Source organism: Sebastes fasciatus, chromosome 12 (assembly GCF_043250625.1).
Source record: "Sebastes fasciatus isolate fSebFas1 chromosome 12, fSebFas1.pri, whole genome shotgun sequence".
Classification (NCBI taxonomy): domain Eukaryota; kingdom Metazoa; phylum Chordata; class Actinopteri; order Perciformes; family Sebastidae; genus Sebastes; species Sebastes fasciatus.
This window is the reverse complement of record NC_133806.1, coordinates 12,800,441-12,825,728: the sequence shown is the minus strand read 5'-3', so window position 1 is coordinate 12,825,728 and position 25,288 is coordinate 12,800,441. Positions and strand designations below refer to the sequence as shown.

The 25,288-nt window shown below is 39.8% G+C and overlaps 1 protein-coding gene across 9 annotated transcripts in view; it reads left to right on the top strand.

Moving 5' to 3' along the window:
* Window positions 1-25,288, top strand: part of arhgef1 (Rho guanine nucleotide exchange factor (GEF) 1) — a 54,153-nt gene that overhangs the window by 6,081 nt on the left and 22,784 nt on the right. For 4 of the 9 annotated variants that reach the window (XM_074654914.1, XM_074654911.1, XM_074654913.1 and 1 more), the window contains exons 2-7: window positions 14,480-14,563; window positions 14,702-14,815; window positions 18,050-18,148; window positions 20,756-20,798; window positions 20,918-21,023; window positions 23,688-23,828. In XM_074654914.1, the coding sequence (XP_074511015.1) occupies window positions 14,480-14,563; window positions 14,702-14,815; window positions 18,050-18,148; window positions 20,756-20,798; window positions 20,918-21,023; window positions 23,688-23,828 (587 nt within the window). Of the gene's footprint in view, window positions 1-8,311; window positions 8,385-14,476; window positions 14,564-14,701; window positions 14,816-18,049; window positions 18,149-20,755; window positions 20,799-20,917; window positions 21,024-23,687; window positions 23,829-25,288 lie in introns of those variants that run through there. The other 5 variants (XM_074654910.1, XM_074654907.1, XM_074654908.1 and 2 more) reach the window with 2 other exon arrangements.

Genomic DNA, 25,288 nt, shown 5'->3' with positions numbered 1-25,288 from the left:
GCGTGTTATCAATACATATCATCTAAAAGTGAAAGTGTCTACTCCGTATAGAGTCTCAGCACAGAGTAGCAGCAGTCAGATTTCACACACACGAGATGAGAGAGAGTTGACTGACAAGACGATGGCGGATGTTTTGGTGTCGAAGCGCAGAAGTGCAAAAAGCAAAGGCGCCTTTTTTTGGCAATACTTCAGATTTAAACCCAATGCTGTAAGGGAACCATAACACGTTAATGAGACAATCGCCTTGCGAAGGAGGAGCGGTCACATCCGGTGTGCACGGTGCAGCGGCGCCGGGTGGAAATCTGCAGCCTCGCAGCGAAAGCTGGACCAGAGAGGACCGACACACAGCCATCCAATGTCAAAGATCAAAGTTCCAAATACGACCCGACGCCCTACATCTGCCGCGTCGGGCTATAATCAGGCTGATATCATGTCTGAAGAATCCCGTATCACACTTTATGTTATAATTTTTAGTCTCCTAGCCCAAGCTGAGATAAACCTGATGACTTCATCAGGGTAATATTCTCACACTTAATACATAAAAAATTAAATACAATACATTTTACAACTGTTTTTGCAGCCAGATACTGACCTAATAGTGTAACATATTATTAATAGAATACAGAATCCCGCTACTCTCCTTTTGTACTGACTTGTTCTGCCCTTTAGCTGACAGAGTTTTAATGTAGGCAAAACATTGATTATTGCTTTCATGTGTTCATTTCAGCCCATTCACTGTGAAGCTGACACATAAGTGCCACTGATCAGTAGTCATATGGTATCAGCTCATTCACAGGACAATGTTTAATAAGTTAAATTAGCTCACACAGGCAGTTCAGCGTATTCACCTGCCAATCTGTCATCTCTCTGCTGTCACTCAACGAGACGAGGCTCCCTGCTCACAGTATGTGTGAGATGTGAGGCATGCGTGTGCAGCGATGACACCGCCCCCCCCCCCCCCCCCCCCAATGACTGAATGCAGCCAGTCTCAGTTGAGCTCTCACACTTAATGATGAGATGATTTTTGTGCAAGTACAACCTGGGCTGCAGCAGCTTGTTTCTCACACTCCTTTAAAAAAAAAAAAAAAAAAAAGGTAGCAAATGGAAAGAGTTGCATCCATCTGTCCAAGAGTGAGTCAGAGAGATGGCTGGCTGGAAAGCTGATGTGACGGAGAGAGTGTGTGTGAGAGGGAGGAAACAGAGAATGAGCTCTTTCATTTGAGGGTCACGGTGGAAAAAGCGAGACTCGACTCCATAGATGATGTTGTTTACTCTTGAGGAGTGAAAGATGGGGGGTATGGTGGGGTGAAAGGTCCTCCAGTCTGAGTGTTTCTGCAGACAGTGTGCTGACTGTGTGTTAGCACTCAGGCCTTTACTAACAAAACATAATCTTGTATAAGTCATATTGTAATAAAGGCTAACGCTACGGATACATGATAATGACACTTTTGCAGTTATACAATAACTCATAATTTCCATTTTCATTTTGAATAATGCCAAGATTTTTTTTATTATATTAAATGCTAAACCATCACTCTAGTTTCCACCAGTAAAGACAAAAAAACATATTTTAAATTGGTGTTTGGGGCAGATACTGCTTTATTAACATGCTCTGATTTATTACTAAATATTTCTCAAATCAACCTTTCCAGGGTGTACCCCGCCTTTGCCTTGAATAGGATGAGCAGATGTAGATAATGGATGGATGGATGGATGGATATTTCTCAAGTCTAGGTGCTTTCTTTTTTGATAATCAATGATTTGCTTCAGTCATTTTTCAAGCAAAAATCCCCCAGATTTTCTAGCTCCGGCTTTGCAATTGTGAAGATTTGCAAATTTTTCTTTGTCGTATATGATAGTAAATTGATTATCCATTGGTGATGAACAGTTTTGGACAAAACAAGCATTTTGAAAATGTTACTATTGGCTTTGGGACTTTGTAACTGGCTTTTTTGACTATTTTTTGAGTAGGCAGGTATTGAAATTAGGGCTGTCCTCGACCGAAGAAATGCTTAGTCAACTAATACGATTTTGTCGATTAGTTGATTTAATCGACATATCTGTAAAACTGAGTTTCTCCACAAAGAATCACACAAAAGCACCACTTCAAATTAAATATTGTGTTTACCATTGATGTGCTCGTAAGTTTCTTGGAAATAAGTTATTCAGCATGAAAAAGCATAAAAAATGACTAATCAACTAAAGAAATCTTAATCGACTAAGACCAAAATGACTGATTAGTCGACTAATCGACTAAGAGGGGGCAGCCCTGGCACACAATGATAGAATCAAGATGTTAAAGCAGTCACTGGCTGATACTGAGAAATGTACTCAGGCTGCAACCAACAGTTATTTTCATCATTGATTACTCAAGATAATTGATTAATTGTCAATAGTGTTAAAGTAGTGAAAAATGAACATCATCAAAGTTGACATATGCTTGTTTTGTTCGACCAGCAGTCCAAAACCCAAAAGAAATTCTGTTTACTACCATAAAAGACCAGCTAATATTCACATTTTTGCACAGCTAGAACAGTGAAATTTGGGCATTTTTGCTAAAACATTACTTTAACAATTGATCGATTATCAAAATGTTCTGTCAGTCAACTGATTGATTAATTGACTAATCATTTCCAGTGCATTGTGCAACCACGTTTAATATTAAGCCCTTTTTAGGCTTCAAAAGGGGAGGGACTACTGGAGGTGTGGAGTTAGAAAGAAGTGAGTTTACCAGACGTCTTTAGTCTGCTCCTCATCTCTGCTTGAGGCTAGCGGCTCGAGGCTACATTAGCCACTATTAGCACAACACACCTGAACACCAACTGAACGGTCTGTGATTTTGGTACTCTTTAAAAGAACTGTCCATAGTGAGTACAACAATGTTACAGTAGTAGTGCAATGCTAAATGAATCTTTTAACTTGAATATTTTGGCTATAGACTCTCAAATATGGAAGTTATCATCTCCATTGTTTGCCTCATCTTGAGTGTTAGCTAATCAAAGGAGTCATTATTTCATTGTAGATTTAAATCTGAGGCAAAACGTTGATTATAATCAGTACAGATAACTGTCTGGGATAATAAAGATTGAATTATAACTTAATGCCTCATTAATAGATCTATCCTGAGGGAGAGAGAGACGAATGTTTCATGTCGGAATTGCAAACTATTGGCATGAGGTTAGCATCGTGAACCAAGGTGTGTTTGTGTGCAAGAACAGAGGCATTTTTGGCCTCTTTGATTTTCTAGGGAGAATAAATTCCTTCCAAAAATGTTCAGTATCGGCTTGTTTTGTTGCTGCTTTTTTTGGTATCCTGTTCAAATCAGCTGCTAATGAACACACAACAGACTCGAATGAATGAAGAGCAGTTTTTTTTTTGTCACAAAATGCCAATCAGATGTTTCTGTGTTTGGCCTCAGCAATTACCGCTCCATCCACACACACACACACACACACACATACACACACATGGAAGCAGTTAGGCCAAGCTGGAGGTTTACTGTGAGCTGCCAATCCATGCCAGTCGATACACCCCGGCCTATCAACTGTTTCCATGAAGCCAATGACCTCTATATGGGGACAGACGGAGAGGGAGGATGGAGGGAGGGGGTGGGGTGGCAGTTTGTTGGAGCAGGAGAGTGAAGTGTACTTTGGCTCCCAGGAGAGACGACAAAAAATGAAGGGAAGGTGTGTTAGGCCTCGGTGATTATGCATGGCTGCGTGCATGAAGAATGGAGGAGGTTATTTGGGGTACCTTGTTTAACATCATCCTCAAAATCCTAGGAAGTCTTGCGCTGAGATTGGCGGGGTGGGGGTTGGGGATTTTTCAGCATCATTAAAAACCTCTGAGAGCGATGTCTGCTCAACTGAAATCATATGAACAGAAGGTCAATGATTCTCTCCAAATAAAACCATATCAAGAAAAGGTCACTGCAGTAAAACTCTCAGAAGAGACATGTCGGTGGTGCAAAATGTCCTTTTTGAAACCAGGAAACCCCTTACATGTTGTTATAGCTGAACAACATGTAAGGCAATGAAAAGACCTGCCTGTGTTTTCCTTGCGCTATTGGCCATAATCTTATTTTAGCCACTACGTAATGGTCGTTAAATTACATAATTGGCCCTTGTCTGCCGGCCATGAATGCACTGGCTTGTCTTGGAGCGATCGCATAAGGGGCCGCTTTATTTTAGGCTAAAGGTGGAGGAGACGAAGGAGGGAGGTTAAGAGAGAGAGAGAGAAAGAAAAATGAAACAAGATGTAGAGGGATGGTCAGAGGGAAAAAAAAGGATGTGGTCGTCAAAAAGAGGAGGAAAGAAAAATGTTTGCGAAGGCATCTTTTTGCACCTCCACCACAGATGAGCCACTCCCTTTCTCACGCATCCACTGATGTCACTTCCCTTGTTCACACACTATCTCCAGTATCTGGCAGTGTACCCTCTCCTCTGTTGTTTGCTTACTGTCGGTGCAGTGACGAGATTTCTGGGATAACTTTGCCCTCTGTAATGTTCAGACCACCGTTCTGTTGCTCTTTTTACCTCCTCAAACTAACATGCAGACGTTCAGTCACATTGGGCCTTGTTATCTTGAAATGTCTTATCTCTGTGAGTTGATAAGAGCCTTATCTTTAATCCAGTCTGTGTTTGTAGAATGATTTAAGATGCTTGTCTGTAGTCTGTTAGGCTAATCTGTTCAGAACAGGAATAACACCTTTTTTGGACTTTCACTAAGTTGGGGGACTTGTGAAAGACGGATTTAAAAAAATAATGGTAAAAAAAAATAAAAGCAGCAGAGGTTGAAATGTACCCATAATGCAGCTCCATCTTTCCTCAGACACTCTATATCTGGTAAATGCTCCCGCTTTTCTCCATATCTCCAGTTTATAACGCAGGTTTTTTGTTAAGATTGTAAAGTCTCAAACCCAATCCATCATAACCCTGATGACATAATTAGGGTTATTTTCTCAGACTTCTTCTCAGCATGTTACACTCCCCAAGCTACATTAGAAAATTGATTTACATTATGATGCATTCAGGCTCTATTCAGTTAAAATGAGTAGTGGGTGAAGGTAAATTCTGATGTTATCATGATTTGTTCAAATGTAATCTTGTAAAATGTAGTTTTTGGTGAGAAACTTGAATAAATGCAGTTGTTTGGAAGAGGATGTTTTCACAGCAATATCAAATAGATAATAGAGAGGGAATTATGACCTGAACCTGACCTTATGACCTTCTTTTTTTCTGAGTCTTATTTCTACTCTTATTCTAGTCATATGTATTAGGATATTATATCTACTAGTCATTCGGCATTACACTACGCATACAGTGAGTGTATGTGACAAGCAAAACCATTGTCCTTGAATCTGGTATTTATTTATTGACCCATGTTATTTCTTTCTAGTCATGTGAAAGCACATGGCTGTGGCCCATAGCTTTTTATTTATTACATAGAGTTAACTTTGTCAGTTTACACTTCAGGTCTCGCTCAAACCCTGCTGCTACCCTCCAGTCCGTTAAGACACACACACATTTTGTGCATGTGCTTTTAGTCTATGTACACCTTCAGTTATATAACAATTTCTGTGTGACAGCATGCTGCATGTTAAATATTAAGACATATACACGCCACTCACACACACACACACACACACACATGCTGTATAGTCAGAAATACCTCTGGGTCTGTTTTCACTGAGGTGCTAGCTCACTGTCAACTCTGCCAGCTGCAGCCTAAACCATTTGGTCAAGGTTGACAGCATTCAGTGTGTGTGTGTGCTTGTTTATGTGCGTTGTATTTTGGGAGTAGATGTATAGGTTGTAAGCTGCTCAAACACAGTTTCTGGATGCTTGTTAGACTTTCCAGAGTTTCTCACACGTTTGTTTCCATTGCCTGTTTTTTTCTTTCTTTCCACTGTTACTGCCTTGTTCTTCATTTCCTGCTGCAGTGTGTCCCCACTTTTAATTTCATCTCCACGCTCCTCCTCCACCTCCTCCTCCTCCTCCCTCCTCACTAGGCCCCTTGCTTTTCCCCCCCCTCTCTCTGTTTAGTCTATAGGGTTCATATAGGCTAGTGCTTGCAGACAGTCATGTTACTAGTCCAAGTAAGTCCTAGAAGTTTATGAATGCAATACAGGCTTTGACGTCAGTAAAAGTTAGTTAATTTCTTGATGTCGAAACACTTATAAGTTCCGTAAAAGCCTGATAATTGTTGAGTTCCAAGTATGACTTAAACTGTTCATGTTGAGGATTTAATTTGTATTTGTCGTGGTCTCTCAAAGCCATCATACTGCCAAAAAGACATCTCTATGGTGTCTAAAAAAACATTTTAGGCCAACCTCTCCTGTTCACACTTTTCTCATGAGCACTCTGTTCCTCATTTTTGTCATCAGTGGGTTTTGTTCATGCTGTGCGGGTAACTTCCTTTTCTGGTTCCCGTGTGAGCTTAGACAAAGTGTGACGGGAGGTTTCTTTGATGTGGTAATATTTCTTACGGAAACACTTATTTTTTCAACTTTTATCACTCTGTTTTACTGTCCTTCTCTTGGTCTTGCTTTCTCTTTTGTCTCTCTTTTCATCCGATAGGTCATACAAGAAATGGCTCTGATAGCTTCCTGAGGAAATTACACCCACTTCCTGTCTGTGTGCCTCCCCATTTGCCACCTTCCCCCCCATCTTTTCTCCTGCTTTGCTCAGGCGCCTCAGGGAGCAGCTAGTGGAGGAGAAGTGGTGCTGGTAGGAATCCCCCAGTGTCTGCTAATGAGGCTGTGGGCTGATGAGACCGCCAGATAAACAGCAGTACAAACACAGCAAGCTATAGCCATTAGCTGCCAAGCTATTTTTGGACACTGCCCTCATAGCATATAGAGGACAGGACACAGCCTATTGTGACCGAGCGTAAGAAGAGAACACTGACCTGTGCTTATACAATGGGTTCTGTGGCCAGGTGCATGTAGTAAGTGGGAATGAGTGAAGCTCTAACTTTAGTGTTTTCAGTACAGGAAGATATATGCTGAGTGAATCTTTTTGAATTTTACGTCAAGTTCAAATGATTGTAACTTTTATGCTCTGTGTTGCTGATTTTCTGAGAAACACATCTAATCAGGTTATCACTTACTAAGAAGCGTCTGCTGACATATTAGTCCAACATTAAGCAGATGTTGCAGATTGCAACCAATTTAAACCTCCCCCATGTGCAAAGAGTGTAGAAGAACTACGGTGTCCAACGCAAAAACGGCGAATGGCCCTATCTAGAGCTGTTGTTGTAAGAGTAGCGTAGGTTATTTGGAATATTGCAGAGTCAGTGCATAGAGTGTGTGTGCAGTGGGAAGTGAGTGGTGAAGCAAGAGAGGTAAAGCATCAGCGAATGTGTGTGAGCAAACAAGTGAACAAGTGGAGCAGAAGACAGTTAGTTTAGCTTTGAGAATATCAAGTGGAAGTTGCAGTTTGTGCAGAAAAAAATGCTGAAGCTCCTTAAGACCAACAGAGGTTTCCCGTGTCTTGATTCCTAGTGGCTGAGTGGAGTGATACTCTGTAACGTTATTGACTCCAGCTCAAGGTTAACAAAGTGTTTGGTTTGTCCGTTCTGGGCTACTGTAAAAACATGACGGACTCCGTAAAGAGAGGACCCGCTCCCTATGTAGATATAAACGGCTCATTCTATGGTAACGAAAAAACACAACAACTCTTATTTTCAGGTGTTTATACACTAAAGAAAACAAACTTATTAATATTATATTCCATTTCTGCCAGTAGATCCCCCTAAATGTTATACACAGGTAATGGGAATCGATTCTCTATTCCCATCCCTAGCGTTTTCCCTGCCTGCCAAATTGGCGGATGGCCTGATGATTTTACCTAATCATCAGGTTAATTTCAGATCCTGGTAAAAAGCGTTATTGTTATTATTAACTGTTGGATCAAATTTGTCATTGTTTTTCATGTCACTGTGTACTATACTTTTGATCCTGCCTTGGTGTTGATACACCTCTTAAATTCATTGTCTGCTTTAGAGACCACTGTTTATGATATCTTCAACTGTGGGGTTAAACGTCTGGAGATTCTTTTTACAGGCTCAGTCGATAAAAACACAGACTTTAAGTGGTGTGCAATAACAAGTTAGATCACTTTTGGAAAAGCCACTTAATGATGTACTTTGTCCTCTGGTTGGTTCTGAAAAACATGATGTTCTACTCGAAACACTTTGTGGTGCCGCTGCATGTATAAGCACTGTATCATTTGACCTGGTCATGATCCTGCTCCACTTAACGTATCACACTCCCCTCTGACAGCCACGGTCATCATGTTATTGCAGGAGCTTGATTGACAGGTGCGAGCCTCTGGCTGGCCCCCTGCGGTTGCAGTATGGACGCTGAAGATGCCTTCTTCGGGGTGAGGTCACGTCTTGACTCCTCCTCTCTTCTCGGTCTGAGGGGTTTTACTAAAACAGCTGATTTGTTTTAGCAGTTTCACAATGGATTTGGGATTTGCATGAGGGCTGATGTAACAGCGACTTAGTTATTATTAGGCTGTAACCTCTTAGTGACCTGGTGGAGATATGAAATGCTTAAACTGTGCTGCTACTTTGTCTAAATATTCAAGAGGTCTGATGAAGCAGGTGCTGGTTCATTCTCCTGCTTATGTACAGTATCAGAGCTCGGACTGGTCAGAAATGGAGAGGAATGCTGTTGTAAAGACCAGTTGTCATATAACACACACACACACACACACACACACACACACACACACACACATACACACACACGCGTTCACCGGCGGTAGCTCCCCACAATCACATAGGAATGGCCCCCTCCCACATACGTGCTCAGTCTTAACCCACACACACACACAAAGGCAAGTACGCTTGATGGCTATCATTGGATTGATGCCACCTGACACTTATTTAGTACTGGAATGTGATGGGAGGGAGTGGAGAGCCGGGTGGGGGGGCAGCTGCCGACTCTCAGGAGCACCGGAGCTGATCTCGGCACCTCTGGGACGCTCCGTTCAAATACTGTACACTCTTTCTAACTACGTCTGTATCAGTCTGGAAGGACCCTCACATTTTGGAGCTTATGCCAGCTATCTTGCACTAATAGAGGTGAAGGGAAGAGGATCTGGTTACTGTTGAAGCTCACAGACTGTCTCCGTCTGTTGTCTGAACTGTGCCATATGCTGGAATGTACCACTTGGCTCCGTCTGGGCAGAGGAGGCTCCCACTCCTGCTGCCCCTCTATATACTCCGGTGCTCTTTAAAAGCAGAGCAGAGTTGACCTTCCCTACTTCCCCTTTGAGTAACCACAATTAGCTTCCCCTCCTTCTTCTCCAATTTATCTCTCAGAGTACAAACATGTATTACAGTAACTCCGATATCAAGCAAGACATAACAGTAACATGGGGTCGACTTCAGCATCTCCTGTAATGAGGAGAAATGCTGCGATCACGAGTACAACTTAGTAGCAGCAATATTTTTTTGTAAGAGTCACCTTTCTTCATTGTTTAACAAACAGCTTCTGCATCTTAATTAAAGTTTAACAGTTAACTGAGATGGAAACAGAAATCATTCAGTCAGTGTACTCACTTTTAGAGCTGCAACAATTAGTCTATTAATCTGTTAGTCAATTGAAAAAAATTTAACCATTTTAATAATCAATTAATAATTTAAAGGAACAGTGTGTAACATTTTGGGGATCTATTAGCAGAAATGGAATATAATATTCATAACTATGTTTCCAAAAGTGTATAATCACCTAAGAATCATTGTGTTTTCTTTAGCTTAGAATGAGTCCTTCATATACATAGGGAGCAGAACCTTTAGCATTTTTATGTTACCTGAATGCCACCGTAGTTCTTAGACATGCTTGTGAAACTGCGGTAACGTGGTTATCATGGTAAGGATGGTCTCTGAGCGAGGCGATCACGGTTTTGCATTTGGCAGCTCACGTTACCGCAGTCTTAGAAAGGGAGGAGTGATCGGAAGGGTTCTCAGTTGGTTGTAATCTGCAACCACACCACTAGACGCCACCAAATCCTACACACTGGTCCTTTAAGTCGTTTTTCAAACAAAAGAGCCAAACATTTGATGTGTCCAAGTTTTAAAATTAGAGAATTTCTTTGTCTTACATTATTGTAAGACAAAGGTGTGTGATGGTAAAGTGAATATCTTATAGTTTGGATTGTTAGTGGGACAAAAAAAAGCTATTTGAAAATGTAATTTATACGTCATTTTATATGCCAAACATTTAATCAATCAAATCAACAAATTACTCAAAGCAATTAATTGATTATCAAAATTGTTTTGCCAATTAATTTAAGTTGACAACTAATCGATTAATCGTTGCAGCTCTAGTTGCAGCCCTAATGTGAATCAATCATATGCTATGGCTTTCGCAATTACCAAATGGGTGTTATCAGAACAATCATTTACACAGCATTCTCCACCACAATCAACACACACTGTTATATGAATTGAAGCTCTAGGGATAGAGGGTGTCGTTTGTCGTGCAGCTTGTAAAGCCCTTTATAAATACAATTAACTTGACATACAGTATGTTTACAGATAAAATAGGATAAACTAAGCAGGTGACTGAAAAATTAATCAGACAAATTAATCCGCCTTTATGAAGTTATACAGACCAGCATACGGAAACTGAATAAAGTGAATACAAGTGGCTGACATTGAGCAGGATTTCTGCTTCCTGCTCCGATAACAGAGTTGTTGTTCCTACTTGCACCTGTCATTGAGACTATGTTGTCGTGCAAGAAAATAGTTCTCAGTCGAGCTGTAAAAGTGAAAGCATCTCATCTTTCCACCAGGAAATGTCAAACTTTTGCATTACTAGTCAGTTATAGCTTTTGTTGTCATGGTGACATAATCACTTTGTGTGTTTGCCTGGGTAAGGTGGCGTTGGCGTTGGCGTTTTGGTGAGAAGCTCGGTGGCTGGGTGTGTGCGAGTGTCTGTGAGTGTCCATGCAGATGTGCGTTCATGGCCCTGACAGGCCTGTGACTCTCTGTTTGGCTAACCCCTCCTACGCATGTTGCTCCAACACTGGCCTTTCTCAACCCGCAGCCCACTGGATACGACCATGAATGAACTCATTCTCTCTCCGTCTGTCTATCTCTCAGTTTCATTCTCTCTCTCTCACTGACTAACAGCTCTGCTTCTCTCTCTGTCTCTTTACAAGAACTCACCTTGACCTCAGAGCATTTGTCAGCTCTCCTGCCTGCTGCTGTACACAAACGCTGTATTTCAGGCCCTGAATCGAATCGCTCTTGTGTACACACTCACGTTTCCTTTATAAACTCTAACCACTAAATGATTTTTCAGTTCCTACTTAACAAATGGCCAGCATAACCACACGTATAATTAAACATGCTCTGTGAACATATACAAAACCGTCCGTCAATTGAATCAACCACAGTTTTTATTCAAATGTATCAACAAATCTGAAACCATTATTAATCCTGCATATCCAATCAGAAAAATTAATGAGTTTCTTATTGAGTCTTTTTATATTATTCATTTGGGTAAACACACCAATAGAGCATAATAGTATTGTGTGTTTCAGAGATACTTAGAAAGGGTGAGTGATATGACTAAAACCTTCTAAGTAAGGGATAATGTACAGCGAGCAGGTCATTGTTGTGAAATAAACCCCGACAGGGCGATGCGGCGAAGCGGAATGGTCTTACATCTTCCTGAAGGGGTTTATTTCACAACAATGACCTGCTAGCTGTACATCATCCCGATTATTACACGGCTACTTACTTAAGAAATCAATAATTTGACGGTAAAAAACGGTACTGCAGAGTCCGACATCAGAACTGCGCCCATAGCAACGGTCTGTTATAAAGAAATAACAGACTGTAGAACACTGTAATTGACCAATCAGAATCGATTATTCAACAAAGCTGTGTAATAATGCAGTAAAAGTGTCGTAATATTGATGTATATCAAAATATAGTACTTTAAAAAAGAATTTGCCCAACAAAATGGATCAAATATCTGACCAAAAATGTTGTCACATTGATGCAACAATCCCGTGAATCTAAGTTTATATTTTACATGTTAGTTGTAGTAGTTTGGTATATTTATAGTGTATTCTAATATATTTTTTTACATTGTGTATTCTATAGATATTGTATAGATATTTATCTCTAGTGTTGATATGTATATTTACTATGTATTTAGTGTTCCTGTGCATTGCCTGGATAACTTGCTGCTGTAACACAATAATTTCCCAATTTGAGATCCATAAAGTACATCTACTTATCAATATATCTATCTATACAACCAGAAATATTAAAGGTTTTGCTATCACAATAGAAAAGTTATGGAAAAATCTCTGACGACTGACAGATTTTTATTGTTCTGGTGTGTATAAGTAATAATAGTAAAAATGTATTTATTATATATATATTTTCACACTTTACAACGTAAAGCCAATAAAATACAAAACAAAACAAGATAGGCTTAAAACTTGGTGGTTGAAAATGAAAGTATAAAATAATAAAGAACTGAATAAACGAAAATCAGAGTAAGGTACTGCATGTGATTTAAGAAGTAAAGAGGACACAGACTCTTCTCAGGCAGATTATTCCACGTTTTTGGGGCCTTTAGTGAAAAGACTCACCTCTGGTCTTTAGCCTCGACTCTGGGATAGTAGATACTGTTAAAGGCCACTGCTTGAGGAGCTCAGGTTACATGAAGGTTCGTCGTATCGCCCAACCCTGTACTGAATGACCTTGAGGTACTGTCATTCAATACCACCAAACAACATGGACATGAAACTCACTAGTAAAGTCATGGAACATTATTCATAACTCTAAATCTATTAAATAACTCAACAAAACAAAAATGCTCCTTACTAACAGTTTCTCAAGGTTTTTTTTTTCCTTCAGGGACTATTGGACTCACTTTTTCCTCTCATTACTTTGACTCATACTCACACCTCTTTAGCGCTGTACTTTACTCTCTGCCCTCTGGACTCACCTAGCAGGACAATGGTAAATGTTGTACAGTGTAGCTGTTTTTTTTTTTGATGTGTGTTTGGGTGTTCCCTGGTAGCGGCGCTGGGTCTGCGGCCTTCAGACGGCTGAATACAAGAACTATGTGTTGTTTGTGTGTTTTGGGTGTGTATACGTGCAGGGGAAGTGGTGTGGGGTTTAAACGGTGGGGGTAAATTGGTCACCCGTTCCGATGCATTTTTTTTTCCCATTCATGGATTTCAAAGGCAAGGATTGGCATAAACCTTTAATTTCAGATTATTATTTTTTTACATTTTTAGACCATGAGGGTTTACGTCATGGCAGCTAGAGGAGCGTTTTCCCCTTAAGTATATAACTGAACCACATACTAGCCTGAAAAGCGATTTCCAAAGGCAAAATTTAGCCAAACTTCAGGAGAAGCTCAAATCAAAAATACTATTTTGCAATGCGTGTTAAGCAATGAATTATTCCTCCCCTGATTTCAACACCTAAACTTAATGTTTTATTGTGGCCTGAGGGAAGAGGACTTCAGCATTTTCACAGAACACCCCCCATCTCAATAAAAATACTCAAAATAATGTAGTTAAAAAACAGCTTTAATTGCTGAATTATCAGTGTCCTTTTCCCAGTAGCCTCATGATTTATTTCAGGAGAGAAGAAGCTTTAACTTAAAAAGTTTAGGTTTAGTGTCTCGCTCAAGGACACTTCAACATGCAGACATTAACAGCCGGGGATCGAACCACCAACCTCCTGGTTAAATATTTCATGCTTTGTCAGTGATTCCCCATATTATAGTTTAGTTCTTGCAAATCAAAGACTCCTATATTTTGCTTTACCTGCAGCTGATGCTTTATATTTCTTGGCCTTGCTTGGCTCATATGAATAGCATCCTACCTACTTCAAGGACCATTATGACACATCAGGCCTGTCTGTGTCTGTCTCTCTCTCTCTCTCTCTCTCTCTCTCTCTCTCTCTCTCTCTCTCTCTCTCTCTCTCTCTCTCTCTCTCTCTCTCTCTCTCTCTCTCTCTCTCTCTCTCTCTTCTCTCTCTCTCTCTCTCTCTCTCTCTCTCTCTCTCTCTCTCTCTCTCTCTCTCTCTCTCTCTCTCTCTCTCTCTCTCTCTCTCTCTCTCTCTCTCTCTCTCCTCTCTCTCTCTCTCTCTCTCTCTCTCTCTCTCTCTCTCTCTCTCTCTCTCTCTCTCTCTCTCTCTCTCTCTCTCTCTCTCTCTCTCTCTCTCTCTCTCTCTCTCTCTCTCTCTCAAGGAGGCGGGGTTGGATGCTGGGAAGTTTTCCTACTTTTCCGCTTGATGTGATATTTCACTGGGATAGTTCACCCTAATCTGTCTTTATGTCTGGCTCTGCTCAGCGGGCGCTCAGGACGTCAAAGAGGAAGCCTACTGGTTCAAAGTACAGCACTTAATGTTTGCTAATTGTCTTGTTTCCTTCCCCCCCTCTCCCTCTCTCGCTCTCCCTCTCTCTCTCTCTCTCTCTGCCTAGCAGGGCGTGTTTGGGGCTCAGTGCTCTAACCCAGCCATGAGCATCATCGGGGCTGAGGATGAGGATTTCGAGAATGATCTGAATGAGGTGAGTGAATAAAAGAGTATAATTTTGTCAGGTTCCATTGTCTTTATTTCTCTTCCATATTTCACTCCTCTCTTTGCTTTGTTTGTGTTCCCTCTCTCTCTCTCTCTCTCTCTCTCTCTCTCTCTCTCTCTCTCTCAGGTGGTGGATGACCAGTCCCCATACTTCAACCATATAGACCTGTTGAAAGAGCATCCGACCCACCTGCTGGTCTTCATTCAACATATCATTCTACAGTTTGACCCTGCTCCCCTGGTGAGAACTATAACTCCCAAAATGCAACACCCTCAGCCACGTTTTTCTGTCATCCACCTCACGCAAGTCTGATGGAACATAATGCGTCTATTTTAATCAATACAGCGGCCTACACAGGCCGTGTAATGCATGGCACTTGCGCTTTACGCATATAAGTGTGAGCTGAAGTGTCTTTTTAGGCTACAAGGTTGCTTTCACTTCGTCTGTGTAGACGCAGTGTGTGTGTGTTAATCAGAGCATGTGTGCCTGTTTGTATATTACTGCTAAAACAACAAAGGTTGTTTAGGTGTTGTTTAATTAACAATTTTTATGATATAATCATAAAAAAATATTCATCAAATAAGCCAAATTTAGGTTCTGGAAAATTGTCATTGTGTTTGACTTTTTATATAACAATTCATCAATTTGTGAGAAAAAAAACATAGTTATATAAATTGATAACAAAAATAATCATTAGTTGCACTTATATTATCTTTGTATTCGGACAGAAAGCTGCCTGACATTTTAGTCAGTATACAGTAGTTGCCCATACTGATCTAGCCCGGTAATCGATCTAATGTTTGAAACAGCTCACAGAAGTCAATGTGTCCTCATACGGTTCGTCTGATATCTTACGAAAAGTTATTCCTCATTTTTCATGCGTTTTCCTACGAATGTCCAGGTGTCAATTTCCACCCGTGACATGCATACAGTCTTTTCAAAATAAACTTCCGTCTTCACAGGAAACAACATTCTTAGGTGTAGGCAACAAAACTACTTAGTTAGGTTTAGGAAAAGATCGTGGTTTAGGTTAAAATAGTGGCGTCACTTAAGTACGGAAGTTACGTGACAAATAAATGAACGTTGACTTCTGGTTTCACACGGGACACAAACAGCGGTCTCCTGGGCGAAAGTCCGATGTTTTTTGACCCACCCTTTGACTCCGACCTCCTCCCTGTGCAGAGTTTGTCGCTCTTTATACATCCTGGTTCACGATTACGTGGATTACTTATGGACTGATTTTGTCGGATATATACAAATAACAGTGCATTACTTTTCGTAGGTATACATACAAACTGTGTATGAGAACAGCCTGCACAGATTCACATGGAAATAGTTTTTTTCCTTTGTTTTATTAAACATCATTTTTAGGCATTTTGCCTGTATTTGTTAATACAAAATACAGACAGGAAACAAGGAGAGAGAGAGAGAGAGAGAGAGAGAGAGAGAGGAGGGTATGACAAAGGTCCCAGTTGGAATTGAACAAGGGACTTTGCAGTTATATGGTATTTGTTTAAAGAACTGCAAGACTGTGGTTAAAAATAATAATTGAAATAGAATTTGACTGCACTTAAACATAAAGGAGAATTTCTTTTTATTATAACAACCTGGGTCTTTGTTGTTGTTTTGATTATGATAACATTTTATTCACAAACTGGGATGTTTGGCAGCTCCACTGGTCAACAGAGTCCATCAGGGTAAACAAGACGAGCACTCAGACAGGTTCTAAAGAAATCCTAGTTCAGCCATATTAACTAAAGCAGCTACAAGTAGAACAATAATATTACACTGCAGGTTTATCTGTCTGGCGACAAATCTTTGCCTGCAGCCGACCAGGTTCGGGGCACTGAGATAATCCCTGCGTCCTCAAAACAAATGATCAGACAGATGGTTTACCTGTGAATGGAGAGTGCTTGATTTGATGCGAAAGAGAAGCAACTCACAATAGATATTATTTGATCATGATTACATTGCAGGATTTATTGTATGAAACACATGAAACAGCACATATTCCCTATGAGTTTTTATTGAAGTGTGGATTCAAATTGCTTAAAGAGAGCATGTTTTAAGACTTCCTCTCTTGTGTGTGTGTGTCTGACTACATGCGTGTCAGTGTTGATATATAAAGCATGCCTGTCCTTTCCCCTTTGTTCTGCATGCAGACACCGTGACCCACCAGGTACTGTTACACCTCCTGCAATCATGACACCCTCCCTCCCTCCTTTATTTACCCCCTTAACCACATGGGGGTCAATGTACTGTAGAACATCAGAAGTGTTCATAGAAGACAGTTGTTATGGTGTTTAATGACTTATTGAGATTGAGGTATGTGTGCATGATTATCCCTGACAATTACTCTTATTTCATGAGATATTGTCATTATGATTAAAATACTCAATTAGTCTCGGTGTTTTGATGAACAGCACTTTGTTCATTTTATGTCAGCAGCTTGACTTTGAGGTCAGCTGAAATTAAGTGAAATGAGTTTTTATATATTATGGTATGCCAGTATATCAAATGGTCATATCATACGTTATGTGTATTGTAGTGCATTATGCTTTTTCACAAATAACAGATTTCTGACTCATCATTGTTCTCTGTATCAAGCGGTTGGATGGACCTCCTTACAGTCACAAGGAAACAACCATCTCATGTTATTCATTTATAAAGCTCTACTGTTGAAGCTTCCAAACTACCTCACATCTCTTCTCTCATTTAGTAACTACAGCACACTATCCAGTAACTACTTAACCATAGATATGCCTCATGTACGCACTAATGTTGGCAGAACTGGTTTCACCTTTTTAAATGGAATGAACTGCAAACTAGATTATTGCATTTCACTGGGAGAGTTCTCTTGAAACTGGTTTAGCTCCTTGTTTTGTGTAGTAGTGTTGTTTCTGTTTTGCTGATTGTGTTCTTGTGAATGTTTCTTGTTCCTAGGCCTCTCTTGTAAAAGAGCTCTTAATCTCAATGAGACTGCCTGACAAAATAAAGATTAAAGCTACAGTGTGTAGGAATTTATTGGCATCTAGTGGTGTGGTTGCAGATTGCAACCAACTGAGTACCCCTTCGCTCACTCCTCCCTTTTCAAGACTGCGGTAATGTGAGCCGCAGATTGCAAAACCATGGTAACGCCGTTCACCTCGCTCAGAGGTCATCTTATAATAACACTACTTTAGGAGCAACGGAAGTGAAATGGTGGCTGGCGATACCACGGTTTTCACTTTGCTGCTCACGTTGTGTCGGAGAACTACGGTGGCCGTCAAAGGCTCTATGAAAACATAGTTATGAATATTATATTCCATTTCCTTCTAATAGATCCCCCAAAATGTTACACACTGTTCCTTTAAATGATAAATAAATAAAAAGCAGAAACCTTGGAGTGCATTAATACAGCACACAGGACATTAAAAGGCTATTTAGATTTCATCAGCGCTCACTGATCTTGTGTGTGTGTCTCTCCCCTCTCAGCTGTGTTACCTCCATGCTGACCTCTTCAAGAACCTCAGTGCCAAAGAGACCAAGAAACAGTTTGTGGAGTTCTACAACACTTTCTTGGACAAGGGTGCAGTAAGTAGCTCACTACACTGCATTGCCTGCAAGATATTCGTCTGTATACCAGATTTAAGTGGATGCGAATGGACTTGAAATAACGAGCGACCTGATTGTCACAAACGCATGAATACAGTTTAAAAACATTTAATGTATTATAAACTTAAGCTAAAATACAAATAATTATGTTAGTCAGGTATGAATGAATGTAGTGTGTGATGTGTGCAAACAAAAACACAAGACCTTGCTGCCTGTAAGTAGCAGGCGTCACACTGATGACATTCACATGCAGTATTTTATTCTCATGCAACTTATCTAGCCTGAGATAATGAACATTATGACGGTATTTGGCCTTATGACTCTTCACTTCACTCTAACAGAGATATGTGTTTCTTTAAGGAAGCACAGTTAGTCTGAAGACATTACAGTGTGTTTGATAGGGCTGCCTCCTCTTAGTTGACTAATGGGTCGTTTTGGTCTTAGTCGACTAAGATTTCTTTTGTTGATTAGTTTGTTTTTTTTATGCTGAATGCCAAGAAACCTATGAGCCTATTTGTGGTGAACGCAATATTTAATAATTAATCACATAGTGTCAGATTTTGGGATCTGTGAAGACCTCCATTGCAGGACTAAACACCTTATTCTGATTACCTTAGCAGATGCTGCAGATGCTATATGACTTGAATTAGAAAATGTTTTGCAAGGTTTTGTGGTTTTTAACACTTCCGATATAGTCCTATAATGATAGGTTTTAGGATTAAATCTCTTGTTAGACTCTCAATAGTCACTCTCTTCCTTGATATTTCTGTTACTTTCAGCTTTAGAGTTGTCAGTTAGTTGCTAATTCTTGCTCTTTCAGTCTTTGCTGTGTATTATGTAAAAATCAATTCAGATAACAGATATTATATTCTTTTCTCATTGTGTTGTATCAATAGGAATTTGATAAACTGCACAGCTGTAGTCTATAAGTTGAACTCAGTCAGGAGAGACACTGTGTGTACATGATTTGTTTGCGAGTGCACAGCCGTGTGTCGGCTCTTCATCTGTGTAGCCCACTTCAGTTTCTGTCACTTTCCATTACTCCTCCCTGCACACCTGGCCTCTGTCACTTCTCTGTTGTATTTCCTCCTCAAATGTCAGGCACTGCACTAGGGCTGTCCTCGAGCAAAGACATTCTTAGTGCTTCATAACACTCGTACGATTTTGTCGACTAATCGATCAGTTGATTTAATCAACAGATCTTTAGAAATTGAGTTTCTCCACAAAGAATCGCACAAAAGCACCACTTTAAATCATGCCTTAAATCTTAAATCTTTCATTCGGCATGAAAAAAGCATAAAAAACGACTAATCAACTAAATAAATCTTAGTCAACTAGACCAAAACGACCGATCAGTCGACTAATCGACTAAGAGGCGGCAGCTCTACACTGCTCATTTCTGTCTGCTCAGCTGGCTCGTGCTGCTCTCTCTGTCTTTCGTCGGACCTCACAGTTTCCTGTCAGGATCGTGGGAAAGCCCTTTAGGAGGAATCATCCTTTCTTAGCCTCTCTCTCCTTCTTCATCTTTTATAAACCCATTGACATAAAGTTGGCCCATGTGGTTATTTTCATGTCAGTGACAGCTGTATGTATCTCCCATTTGAAATATGTGTTTTCTCTTGCTTGTCGTTTTATTTCTGATGTTTAAATGACCCCTTGTGGTGATATGTCGCTACTGCACACTTTATTTGGATTCTTATCAGTTGGTGCCACACTGTTTTTCCTTGGGTCAACACATAACAAAGAAACGATTATCCATATACACTCAGTTGCCAGTTTATTAGGCACACCTTGCCCAACCTAATGTTAGTTTAAGAGAGTTTGTTTCAACTCAATGGTCATTTTGGAGGCTATAGTTTGTGGTGCTGTTGAACTGTATTGTATTATACAGGTGTTCTGATATTTAACCTACCGTCATTCATTTGAATGGGGTGGACAGAATAACAGAAGAAACACCCGTCAGTAAACTACAGCTTCCAAAATAAGGCTGCAACTAACAATTATTTTCATTGTTGATTATTCCGACAATTATTTTCTTGATTAATTGATTAGTTGTTTGCTCTATAAAATGTAGATCAGTGTTTCCCAAAGCCCAAGACGACGTCCTCAAATGTCTGGGTTTGTCTACAACTCAAAGATATTTAGTTTACTGTCATACAGGAGTAAAGCAACCAGAAAATATTTTAAGAAGCTGGAATCCGAGAACTTTTCTTTTCTTGAAAAATGACTCAAACCGATAAAGCGATTATCAAAATAGTTGGTGATTAATTTAATAGTTGACAACTAATCAATGAATTGTTGCAGCTCTACTCCAAAATGACCATACAATTGAATCAACACCTCTCTAAAAAAAGTTTCAACAAAAACTGAACATTATAATCTTATAAAGGTTGGATTGTTCTATAAGACTGCATTCGTTTTAGCCTGGTGTACCTTATAAACTGGCAACTGAGTGTAGATCAAAGCAAAATAAAGATTCAGTCCTCAGAATTAAATACTTCACATGTTATTCTATACAATAAAAAATAATATGATAATTCTCATTTCTGTCTCTGTAACTTTTTTGTCTTTTGCTCCACAATATAGATTCTCAAGGTGACACAACCAGCGAATGTAACCTATGAATTGGGTAAGTCATTTTCTTATTATATTATATATTCTTTGCCACATACACACACCTCATCCCCATTTACTCTGTGTCGTCCGCTTCTCGTTCAATCACTTCTCCTGTCCGCCTTCTTCCCTCAGACCGGACCCGTCCAGATCTGCTCCACGAGGACACCCAAAGGCGTTATGCTCAGGAGGTTCAGAGCGTGCAGGCGGTTGAAGTGGCCAAACAGCTGGAAGATTTCAGGTGAGAATCCACATCCTGAATTATACTCAGCCAGTCACGTACAGTCTTAAGTTAAACCTCAACTTTTTCTTTTGTAAATCCACAATATTTGTCTCAGGTCATGATCGCAGTACTTTGTGTTGACTTTCTCTTAGAATTGATCATGATATGAGTGTACTGTCTCTGCTGTGTACAGTATACTGTACTCAGACCTAAAGAGAATAGGGGTTTAATTTATTGTTATTTCTCTAAAGCTCTTCCCTCTGAGTGTTTCTGAGGTTTGAAAGATGTTCAGTGAAATCAGTTAACCAGCAAGCTAAAAAGTCACTTTGAATTAGTGGCAAAACAAAACACATTTTTGTTTTGAATTATGGTTGCGAGAAAATCAGAAAACCAGAGTAATAGAGTAATAATTTATTGGCTCTTGACACACAGACAGTTTAAATGACCAATATCAGGTTATTTATGTGCCCGCAAACTACAACTCAACATTAAACTCACCATTTTAAATTGAGTTTTTTTTACATCGATTTCCTACCTTCTAGGCAGAATTTGGCTTCAGTTCATGCTCGTCAAAAGGAAAATAAATTTCTACAGATTTGAAACTTGCTTTAGATGAGTAATTAATCCCAGAGGAAGCTATTTTTGTGTTCATTTTTGACACATTATTTTCCTATAATCTTAAAATTAAAAGACAACTTTTAACATCTGTTAAAATCGAACTACTCTACATGTACTCTAAGCTGCTGCCAGTGACTATTACTCAAGACTTACTTTGGCTCCTTCACAACTAAAGCCATATAGTCTGTGAGCCAGGACCCGTAGTTAGGGCCACCAGTACCATCTTGGGAGAATAATTCTTATAGTGGTTTTTGGCACGGTACCGGTAAACACCTCTAGTGCTAGGAAATATGTGATAGCATTGCAGCGGTGGTAGCTTTCTGTGTGTTATCACTTGATTTATAACCCCATAACCTTTAGGGGGAGATAGCAAATCAACAGAAGATGTCACATTGAAGTGGTGTACATCATCTGAAAGCTGGAAACCTGAAGATTAATTTGAGATGCAGCTCATCACTGTGTGTCAAGTTGTTCTAGTCATAAATCAGAAATGATAATTATGAATTAATATAAATTGTGAAAGTGTATAAGAGCTAAGAACATTATGATAGAAGTATATGATGGTCATTCCTATGCTCTATTATGTCTCATAAGTTGTTGCAGCAATTTTGGGGTTTGTTACACAGATTTGATGCTAAATTTAACCATTTTTTACCCGTCAAGAATTGTTAAAAAATGATGAAGGACACCATAGAAAAGCCATGCTGTGATTTGGTTTGAAAAACTTTTGACATTTTGAGATTTCTGCAAGAATTGCATTTTTCAGTTATTGGATGGTGAGTACTTCTGTTCTGGAAACTGCTCGGAAACCCCCTTTTTGTCAGTCTACAGTGAACTTTCAAATAACTGCATGTTTTTTTCCCCAAACTGTATTTTATTATCATAAAGTAGGCATGTCTGTAAAGGGGAGACTCGTGGGTACCCATAGAACCCATTTTCATTCACATATCTTGAGGTCAAAGGTCACACCTGTGAAAATGGCTGTGCCAGTTTCCCTCGCCAAAATGTAGCCTAACTTCAGAGTGTTATTTAGCCTCCTTCCCAACAAGCTAACATGATACCAATGGTATCATTGGTTGGTTCCAATGGATTCCTTAGGTTTTTTTAGTTTCATATGATACCTTCATTAGCTCTAAAACTGAGCCTTCTACAAATGTGTGCAAAAAGTAATTAGTTATTTGAATTTCTGAATAAATTCTCTACAAATCCATGTGATTATGTGTCCAACAGTTTTATTGACTTTTCCAAAACAAACAATCGCCACCAATGACACAGTTTTCAATGTAGAATTGTATAGCAGCATTTGATGAAAAGTGCTTGAACTCAACTATCATTGACAGATTTCAATGTTAAGGGATCACTGATGACACAATACCACAAGGTTGAATATACTGTATACTGTATGTTGTACTTTATATTGGCCACTTTTCAGAAATGTCTTTTTTAGGGTAGTGTTATAAAATGCACGACAGCAACCACTATCACATATTTTCAAACTTTGGGGACTTTGCCCAAAAATCACTATGAGCATTATTCCCCTCAGATGGTACCGACCAACCCCACTGGCTCACGGACTAATATATACATTTGTCTTTGCTGGAAGGCTTTTTACTGTGACTAGCAGGAGACTGAACACAAGAAAAGGTCATCTTGATCTCTCTCTTTCTCACTTTCTTTTTCAATAGCATTACATCCCTGGGATTCTTATGATTAGGGTCGTTTTTAACCTGAACATTTAGTTGGTCTGCCTTGGATTTAGATGTACAAGAAAATGACCTAATGTGAGATTTCGTTGAGCTGCCAAAAAGCAGCACTCAAAACAAGTAAATGTGGACATCATGGAGAGGATAATGAGAATTAGTGTCTTTCCTGGATTCAAAAGGTTTCTTTTCTCTTGGAGCTGTTATGAATAGCCATATTTTAGGCATGCTAATGCCCTCTTCATCCATATTATGTGTCTGCTCACAGAAATCGGGAAAACATTAATCATTACATTGTATTAATCCTTTGTTTTTAATATTAATCTTGCCAAACTCCTATCTCCGTTTGCTGTCTCCTGCACAGGCAAAAGAGGATGATGGGTATGACGCCCAACGAGGCCGAGCTCATTGACGTGGAGAACCACTATCCCACCGACCGCATCCCGATGGAGATGAAGGAGAAGTCTGTAGCTGAGAACCTGCTGGACAAGATGTCAGAGACACAGTGAGCGTTTTTCTCTTCCTGTGCTTCTTACACCACTGAAAAGAAGCATTGTGTTCCTATTAGGAGGAGCTGTTGGCTGTATCATTGTCTCCCTATCGCAGAATAGCAATGAGGAAGGAGTTATTTTTTGGTGCCCTGAAGTATGAGTCAAATTAATTTCCTGCATAGACATTGTTAGGTGGGCATTTCAAAAGCTTAGGTGGACAACTCACCCAGTTGAATCATCAGTATAAAAAAATGAGCAACTGCTTTAGAAAATATCTGATTCTTTGATTAAAAATTCTGTGTATATAAACATCTGAGGAGAGAGGTCAACTGCGACTTCCAAGGAGCACGTTGGTTGCGTATGCTGTTAACAGCAATTTGAAGCTGAAGAATGCGCTTTATAGAAACCTAATACCAGAGGTGGGACCAAGTCGTTTTGCAAGTCACAAGTAAGTCTCAAGTCAAAACTGGCAAGTCCAAAACTCATAATCAAGTCATAATGCACTGTTCACCAAATACAAAGCCATTTGCGTCATAGTTTTTGTTAGCGAAGAAATTTATCTTTGGTATCATTTTTTCCAACTGCCACTCAGTAACATAACATTAGTTCTTCACGGTTCTCTCCGACAACTTGATTGGATTATGTCGGATCGGTTCCAAACAAAGTGGATCTAAGGAATTAAGTGTTGATTTGCTGGAAAGGAATAGCTTTAACGCTAGTTGATTCAGGAAATGAATTGATTCGTGGCACACTTTTTAAATAACATACTTTTTAATCTTTGGGCTTGGGGGGGAAGGTATCAAGTATTTTCCAGTCAAACGGCTCAAGTTCAAGTGAAGTCACGAGTCTTTGGTGTTAAAGTCCTAGTCGAGCTGTGAAAATCAGGCAAATTAGGCCGATGACTCATTAAAAGACCAAATGCAATTTTCTTACACAAGAAAACTACAACTCACAGTGTCGTGAGCATATTATTAGAATAAAACTTTTATAGGTATTTGGACATTAGGGAAATACTTCAGTGTCCTCTCTATTCCCTGCTGCTCTGAGAAGATGATTGGTCTGACAGATAAAAAAGTTGGAAAAGCAGCCTTTCTGGATCTGTTCCCTCGAAAGTTGGCACTGCCCTTTCCATAAAGCCCTATAGTAGGTATATTCAACATTAGCTGTGCACATAACCAATCTAGTGCAAAGCACACAGAGACCAATCCAGCAGGAGATGGAGAAAATCACTGGACTAGAGAGCTGGAGAGGGAGCAGTGATTGGAAGAGAGCACAATAGAGCAAGAAGGAAAGAGGAAAAGATGGAGTCAGCAGTGCCACGCTGGCAGGAAGGCTCTCCCCTGGCATTTTGCCAACTGCGGGGAGGGTTGGTGTTGATGGGGGGGTTGCACAGCGGAAGAAGGAAGGGGAGAGAAAAGGCCAGAGGGTTATCTATGCTGGATTGCTCCTGCCCTGGACACGGTTAAAGAAAGAA